Below are 8,271 nucleotides of genomic sequence, written 5' to 3' on the forward strand. Positions count from 1 at the left end.
ATTTCTCCAATCCTTTGTATATTGGGAAAGGTTAAAATAGTAGTACCAAAAAAACATAACACAGACACTCTTGTCATTGTCACTGCTTCTTATTTCCCCATTTGGCCATCTTGTTGTTCACGGGTGTTTTCATGAACTTGTTTGACTTCATGTATTCTGCAATCTTCTCAAGACTCTGACAAGGGAACACAATTAATTTCAGAGTCAAAATTTTAACATTACAATTTATGTGAGAATATTAAATAATATTCTGTTTGACAAAAACTGTATCCAAACCTCGAAGTGATCCAGGAAACATCTAAGGTTTCTGTAGTCATCCAGGCACTCCGGGTCAAACATACGATGCTGATCCAACAACTCATACATGATGAAGTCCACAAATGTGATCTACAGGACGAGACAGTGGGATGATTGTCAAACTATTAATTTTATTAGACATACTGTTATATATACTGCCAAACATTGTGCCTATTTACCTTGTCCCCAGCAAACCACTTCCTGTCACCAAGGAAGTCAGAGAACTGCTTTAGAGTTCCTGGCAGTTTCTCAGCGTAGCAAGATTTGTTTTTGTCCTTTAATCAAATAAAAATGGATTACAAATCATTCATGTTATAAATGAACAAGTAAATGATTATTGTTAGTTGCAGATCTCTTCAATGTTGTTATACATATTTATATATAATCAATCACTCACAAAGTCTCCATAGCAGAGCTGGACAAAACCATTGCGGAAATCCATTGCCTGGTTTTCCAGGATGTCAACTCTCATCTGCGCTTCTTCAGTTTCCCCACCTAGAAACGCATTAGAAAGAGAAGTCTAACACTACTTGGATGACTATTTGATGCTTGAGAAATAAAGAAATAATGCTTTTTTATTTCACAAAGAAATAAATGAATCAAGTACTGACAGAGGTTGTTTTTGCGGGCGATGTATCTCATTATGGCATTGCTTTGGACTACTTTTGTGTCTCCATCCTCTAAGTAAGGCAACTGGTGAAGGGTAATGGTGGTTAGTTATTGCATGTTAGATTGAACAATACTATCAGGGTAACTTACATTAGGAAATTCCATCCCAAGTTTGTCTTTCTCATTAAACCAACAGCTTTTGTCATAGTTGGGAGCTGCAAGTCAAGAATATAAAATCAGCTCAATGTGTTTTATATGGCTATATCTGAATATGTCTGCTACTGTATTGCATAACAATCATCACTTACCCTCACCACAAGAATAAAACTTCTCCTCATACTTCGTACCAGTGTACTCCAACAGCAGACGGATTGGTTGAGCAAGCTGTAATCAGATGAAAATCATGAAATATAGCTTCAGCTATGCATTTTTCTCACTCTTGAAATAATAAACAGTGTCAAGATATCACACTGTATATAATTAATATCCTCATTCACATATTTAAGAGATGGGCAACACTAAAAAGCTATAATATCAAAAGAGAAAAAAAATACAGGCAAGGCTTGATTTTTACACATCTTTTCATCATCTCTAGCTTGCAGCAGACTGACAGTTGGAGGATGGTTAAGAATATTCATTTTTGTGAATTAAGTGCATGGAAAAGACATTATAATAAACTGCAATATTCTATGAAAACCAAAAATGTTCAATTAAAGATTTGATGGTGTCTTTATATCTTCAGAAACAGTAAATAAAGGGCACTTCAAAATCCCAGATGATGAGCTTATTTAATACCCCCCACCCACTTTCATGTCACAGCTCACTGCCTACTTGTTCTATCATGTTGTATTCAGAATGTTGGCTTTTTCATTAATATAATGTTGATTCTGGGTAAATTCTTTATCCATAAATTTGTGTCATTAATATAATGGTATTGAATATGATGTAGGCTAAAGTGTATAAAAACAAAATCATATTTCTCTATATTAAAAATTGACTTTTTTGTAGCTTTTTCCTATCATTAAAATGTATGAAGCGAAACCTTTTGCCAAGGGCTTTAAAAACGCGTAAAGGAAAAAAAGAAAAGAAAAAAGCCCTTGTTAAAAGAATGCCTCAGGCGTTTAGTCTTAATTTGCAGTTGCATGTTGGGGTGTAACAACACTCGAGGCAGCTTCCAGGTAAACCTATCAGTGGGCATGGCGAAACAAGACAAAGTCTGTTAAATTTGATCCACAACTCCTGTAAAAACCACTGACAAGCTCTGAACCATATGTTTAAAGTACAAAGGCATCATTATTTGATCGGTACACCGAACTACTCTCAGAAGAGCGAAGGTTGCCATCCTTATCACCCTGGGAGCGTTTAAAAAACGCAGATATTTTTTGTCAGCTTGTTGACGCGAAATATTTTCCGACGCGCGCTCACGGCCCGCTGTTTTGCTCACCTATGTGTGCGCGCAGAGAGCAGAGGAGAATTGTCAACCACGACCATGTAGAGACAGAAATGATACTGTCGTGTAAATAAGATAAATAACATAAGGCTATTTGGTTTATTTAACAAAAGAACAAGCTATAGACCTGTTCATTAGGAGAGGTAACTTTACACGTCTTCTGATGTGATCTGGCGCTATATATAAAATAGAATGAAATAAAATAAAATTCACTTGAAATTCCAGGGGTGGGGGTTGGGCTTAATATAATGGTATAGGGAAAGCACTTCGACTTATCGTTCACTAAAGATTTATGCACGGTTTACACATTAACAGGGTTGGAGTGTAAAGGAACATGCAACATAATTACAAAATAAATGTAATAATCAGTTACGGTTACTGAGGAAATATTTGTATGCCTAATTAAATTACAGTTACTTGTGAAAAAGTTACAAAGGGAGTTACATCTGAGTATTTTCACACATACCTACATACAGATTTAATTGATTTCATTCCCAAATTGCATTAACTGCTCTAAAATACGAGACTCCGACGTTTCAGGAGTTTAGGACTTTTTACTATAAATATTTTATTTCCTATTCGGGTTTATGTATAGGCCTATGATTTATTTTTTTAAAGATAAACTGTTAGATGCCTGTGTTTCCTGTCATATCAATGTCAAGATTTGATCTCAAACAGTATCACGGCGGTTTCTTGTTATGGTTTTAAATCTGTTTTTAAACCGCAGAACGATCTCAAAGTAAAAACAGAAGCTAAAGTCTGATTTGGTGGTTGTGCTTAAAATGATTATAATCTTAATTCAAATGATGAAGGATTCTGAAAGTCTGACAGTCTTTGAGTAGCCTACTACTGTAAGATTGTCCGCCTGCTTTAAATGTTTGAAAATGATTAACAGTTGGAAACATTCGTTAGAAATGCAGAAAAGTCATAACATTTTAAATAGGGTAAATCTATAACCAATTACATTACCAAAGTAACCCTCACTGCCTATTAAGTATAAATTGGTCTATTTTTAGACGTGACAAACCACAGTGATCTATTTTAATATTGTGTGATAACTGCAGGTTACGCAGTGAACTTTTTGCAATATGAAACAACAATGTATTTAATGTCTAACACCACAAAATATTTCTTACCCCGCGTATATCCCAGTATGCCAATTTCACTGCCATCTTGTAACTTGCAACGAGCACCTCTGTGCAGGAGCAGTAGAATTGAAGTGGTGCACGCGCCAGAGGAGACTTGGGTCTCTGCAGAGCAAAAGTGGGCGTTTATCACCTTGTGTATTTTCAAACTGCTGGGTGTTTCTAAATCATGCAATCTAAATGATCCCCCTTACACAACCCCAAAACCTAACGTCACTATGACGTCAACCAATCAGGTATCATGGTGTAAAAACACCCTGATCTGGTAACTCCCGACGTCAACCAATCAGGTATCATGGTGTAAAAACAACCTGATCTGGTAACTCCCATTACTTTTCTACAGAGACCTACTTGTGCGCCAGTGCTGTGTGGACGATAGGCGGGGCTAAACACTTTGGGGCGTGCCCAGACTGCACGCAAATTCCAACTGCATAACCCTGTTCAAAACTCGCACGAGTTTCTTTCTTCTGCAGGACATTTTTGCGCGGCGTTGCATAAATACGGTACTAAACAGTATACGTCTTTTTCATCAATGACATATCCATTCTAAATACGAACACGTTTTATCATTAAGGCCCGTTCACACCTAGAATTATAGCTATAAAGAACTATACATGCTATCTTCTGTTCAATCTAAGCGGACGCTCGTCTCTTGCCTTAAATTCTCGAGCTCGGTAGCAGGATTGATTCAGTTTGGGTGTCAAATGTTTTCTGAAAGTGAATCCAATTATATAATTTCCCTGTGTCTTTATCTCTATAGCTGTGGTGGAGTCTGCTATTCTTTAAAATTGAGAACGATTTTTGGAACTGTATCTTTATGTTCATCTTTATAGTTATCTCCTTGATGTGAACAGCCCTTTAATGAGGTTTGCCAAGAGAGAAGAAAACGCCATTAAGAAAAAAAAAAAACATTGAACAAACCTGTGCTCTGCTTTATTGGGTCAAAATAAAGTACTGCATTTAATACTTTGTTTCCAAATGTAGAATCACAATTCAAACAGTGACATCAATAATAGAACAATGAAATGCTTCTTTTCTTTCCATGGCATCAGATAGTCAAAAATAAAAGTGCTACACTCACCTGAACACTTTCAATTTAAACAGAAGTGCTTGTACTATGTCTACAGACTACAAGTGAGAATTCTGATTGTCTTGTAATGCTTTTATAATCAATACTAATGTTAACTGCACCACTGGGATGTAAATGTAACTAATTATCCTTAAATTGCTTTGTTAGTTATCGGAAGGTTTAAAATAGTTGTCCCCCAAATCAGTGTGCTTTTCAACTGCATTGAAATTATATTCAAAGCAATTGGTGGTGCACCTTATGATGCTTTATTGAGACATGATCTTGTCTGTTTTACTCCTTCTTATTTCCCCATTTGGCCATCTTGTTGTTCACGGGTGTTTTCATGAACTTGTTTGACTTCATGTATTCTGCAATCTTCTCAAGACTCTGACAAGGGAACACAATTTCAGAGTCAAAATTTTAATATTACAATTTATGTGAGAATATTAAATAATATTCTGTTTGACAAAAACTGTATCCAAACCTCGAAGTGATCCAGGAAACATCTAAGGTTTCTGTAGTCATCCAGGCACTCCGGGTCAAACATACGATGCTGATCCAACAACTCATACATGATGAAGTCCACAAATGTGATCTACAGGACGAGACAGTGGGATGATTGTCAAACTATTAATTTTATTAGACATACTGTTATATATACTGCCAAACATTGTGCCTATTTACCTTGTCCCCAGCAAACCACTTCCTGTCACCAAGGAAGTCAGAGAACTGCTTTAGAGTTCCTGGCAGTTTCTCAGCGTAGCAAGATTTGTTTTTGTCCTTTAATCAAATAAAAATGGATTACAAATCATTCATGTTATAAATGAACAAGTAAATGATTATTGTTAGTTGCAGATCTCTTCAATGTTGTTATACATATTTATATATAATCAATCACTCACAAAGTCTCCATAGCAGAGCTGGACAAAACCATTGCGGAAATCCATTGCCTGGTTTTCCAGGATGTCAACTCTCATCTGCGCTTCTTCAGTTTCCCCACCTAGAAACGCATTAGAAAGAGAAGTCTAACACTACTTGGATGACTATTTGATGCTTGAGAAATAAAGAAATAATGCTTTTTTATTTCACAAAGAAATAAATGAATCAAGTACTGACAGAGGTTGTTTTTGCGGGCGATGTATCTCATTATGGCATTGCTTTGGACTACTTTCGTGTCTCCATCCTCTAAGTAAGGCAACTGGTGAAGGGTAATGGTGGTTAGTTATTGCATATTAGACTGAACAATACTATCAGGGTAACTTACATTAGGAAATTCCATCCCAAGTTTGTCTTTCTCATTAAACCAACAGCTTTTGTCATAGTTGGGAGCTACAAGGCAAGAATATAAAATCAGCTCAATGTGTTTTATATGGCTATATCTGAATATGTCTGCTACTGTATTGCATGACAATCATCACTTACCCTCACCACAAGAATAAAACTTCTCCTCATACTTCGTACCAGTGTACTCCAACAGCAGACGGATTGGTTGAGCAAGCTGTAATCAGATGAAATGATATTAATAATGTATAAATAATTCCAGCTGCTGCAAAAAAAAATTTCTTTTACCCTTGAAATGATTAACCGAGGGTTGATATTTCACACAGCATATTTATAAACGCACAGGTTTATGTTGTTATTTTTATATTCATGAGGTGAATAAAAATGATAAGACAAATAACAGAAAAATTTCACGTTTTGTTATTTTTAGAATATTTTACTTCAACGGAATGGTACAAAACTTGGTAAAGGTTTTTTTTTTTTTTTTTTTACAGAACCTGTGTTTAGATTTATGGTTTTTGTTTCCATGCAGTTTCAGAGTATAACGTGTTTTGAAAAATATATATTTAATCTAAAATCTGAAAGTATTTTTGTGCATCTTTAATATTAATAAACTTAAAAATACATAATATTTATTTTGTTTCACTTTTTAATACGTATATTTTTAGTGTCTTCTGTAAAAAGGATCAAACTTAAGTCTGTGCTCCAAAGAAATCAAGATTTACTTCAGTTTAAGTTGGAAATTTTATGTTCAGGTCTATGCTCAAGAAGTGTTTAACAGTTAGGCTAACCCAAAGTTAAAATTGGCTTTTAGCGAGTGCATTAACACCGTGTTGAAGCACATATGAACTTACAATACAGCAAGTGTTTTTGCATATTTCACACCCAAAGCGGCTGTAGATAAACAGGACATATCTTTATAACTTAGTAAAATAGCATCTGTGGGCTTTGCTAACATAGAGGCGATAAACGATAAAAAGTTATTTTTAACTCCTATCAACGATTAACGTTATTTTTAAGAATCGTCTATAAAATACCCACAGAATAAAATGCAGTTTGCATGTTTCAGCTTTAAGTGTCACATCAGACGACCGTTATATCTAACGTTAAACCAGTAAGATTAAGGTTAAGATATCAAACATTAGCATCCGTGGGCTTTGCTAGCAGAGACGCTCTAAAACCACAAAAAAACTATTTTCAACTCCTATTAACGATGAACGATTTTTTTGGTATAAAAACTTTATTTTTAAGAATCGTCAATAAAATAACTTAAGTTAACGTTACCCACAGAAAAAAAATAGTTTGCATGTTTCAGCTCGGTGTCACATCAGACAACCGTTATCGTTATATCTCACGTAAAGTTAAGTTTTTGCTGACTAACGAAAACGTTAGTTCTTTTCTTTCGACTTCTCAATCTCTTCAACCAAAGATGAGACATTAAACAAGCCGAACTTATTTGGCCATTTTTAGACACGGCAACCACACTGACTGTGATTCTATTCTTCTGCGATGACTGCACGACGAAGTTTTATGAAACAAACATTTCGCAGAAATCAAATATGAATTTAAAAAAAAAGTTCGAATTAGGCAAAATAGTATGAAATAGGTGTGCAAAAATTACGAGTATTTCTTACCCCGCGTATATCCCAGTATGCCAATTTCATTGCCATCTTGCAACAAATTGAACAAAAGTATGCAGCTCTTCAAAATGAAACGCAGGAGCGGGTGGGTGGAGGAGGGGGCGTGTGTGTGTGTACGCGTGCAATCAAGTTAAAGATATAGTACATCCACAAAATGGATGTTCTGTCATGTTATGAATCTTATACCCATCCATGCTATGTAAAATATTTATTTTGGAGTTTTTAGGCAATATGTGCATTTTTTATTTTTCTCAAAGGTCACAACAAATGTCTTCCAGTTATCTCGGAAACGTTTGATTATGCTTGATCCTTGCTCCAGATTTCCAGAAACACCCCAAAACATACAATTATTTTATTTAAAATGAATCTGGACCAAACAGCAAAGTGTTTAATGTGATGCAACAACGTGCAAGTTATTGTAAAACAGATGCTCTAATACAGAATTTAAAGACCCAAACACTAGAGGGACAAAGGGTACAGAAAAGAAAAATGGTCAAAAGCACAGACAACACACTGGTTTGTAGCTAAAAAGTTTCACTAATTACTTTGTTATTCCTCTAGTTTTTCCCTGCATCAGTAAAATAATCTGAAATCTTGCACATTCAAAAGAAACAGCTTACTTCCGCTTTGAAAAATACAGTGAATATTATATCAGCAATATTAAACTATCCACAGACTCTCAGAATTATATTTTAATTATGATATACAGAATACAGCAGAAAAAATAAACTTAATTTTCAATAAATAGCACTAATCACCAATAAATTACAGACACACATA

General features: G+C 35.1%; 2 protein-coding genes across 2 annotated transcripts; both read right to left on the reverse strand.

Moving 5' to 3' along the window:
• Position 1: 1 nt before the first annotated feature.
• On the reverse strand, positions 2-3,657 carry LOC132114564 (glutathione S-transferase Mu 3-like). The gene is made up of 8 exons (XM_059522740.1): positions 3,493-3,657; positions 1,215-1,290; positions 1,057-1,121; positions 909-990; positions 695-792; positions 477-572; positions 277-387; positions 2-175 (listed from the first exon to the last, which is right to left on the reverse strand). The coding sequence occupies exons 1-8, from the start codon at positions 3,526-3,528 to the stop codon at positions 80-82; spliced, it is 660 nt and encodes a 219-aa protein (XP_059378723.1). The 5' UTR covers positions 3,529-3,657; the 3' UTR covers positions 2-79.
• Positions 3,658-4,823: 1,166 nt separating this feature from the next.
• Positions 4,824-7,642, reverse strand: LOC132115186 (glutathione S-transferase Mu 3-like). The gene is made up of 8 exons (XM_059523579.1): positions 7,486-7,642; positions 5,993-6,068; positions 5,835-5,899; positions 5,687-5,768; positions 5,473-5,570; positions 5,255-5,350; positions 5,055-5,165; positions 4,824-4,957 (listed from the first exon to the last, which is right to left on the reverse strand). Exons 1-8 carry the CDS (start codon positions 7,519-7,521, stop codon positions 4,862-4,864), a joined length of 660 nt encoding a protein of 219 aa, XP_059379562.1. The 5' UTR covers positions 7,522-7,642; the 3' UTR covers positions 4,824-4,861.
• Positions 7,643-8,271: the final 629 nt, after the last annotated feature.

Source organism: Carassius carassius, chromosome 34, assembly GCF_963082965.1.
Source record: "Carassius carassius chromosome 34, fCarCar2.1, whole genome shotgun sequence".
Taxonomy (NCBI): Eukaryota; Metazoa; Chordata; class Actinopteri; order Cypriniformes; family Cyprinidae; genus Carassius; species Carassius carassius.

What these genes read in the sequence shown, in the direction of transcription:
- LOC132114564 (XM_059522740.1), bottom strand. Translation starts at nt 3,528, where the DNA reads ATGGCAGTGAAATTGGCATACTGGGATATACGCGGG. An exon ending in CATACTGGGATATACGCGGG is followed by an intron (nt 1,291 to 3,492) that starts GTAAGAAATATT and finishes ATCTGATTACAG; the next exon opens with CTTGCTCAACCAATCCGTCT. An exon ending in GTTTCCTGGATCACTTCGAG is followed by an intron (nt 176 to 276) that starts GTTTGGATACAG and finishes TTCCCTTGTCAG; the next exon opens with AGTCTTGAGAAGATTGCAGA.
- LOC132115186 (XM_059523579.1), bottom strand. Translation starts at nt 7,521, where the DNA reads ATGGCAATGAAATTGGCATACTGGGATATACGCGGG. An exon ending in CGCCCGCAAAAACAACCTCT is followed by an intron (nt 5,571 to 5,686) that starts GTCAGTACTTGA and finishes ATGCGTTTCTAG; the next exon opens with GTGGGGAAACTGAAGAAGCG. An exon ending in GTTTCCTGGATCACTTCGAG is followed by an intron (nt 4,958 to 5,054) that starts GTTTGGATACAG and finishes TTCCCTTGTCAG; the next exon opens with AGTCTTGAGAAGATTGCAGA.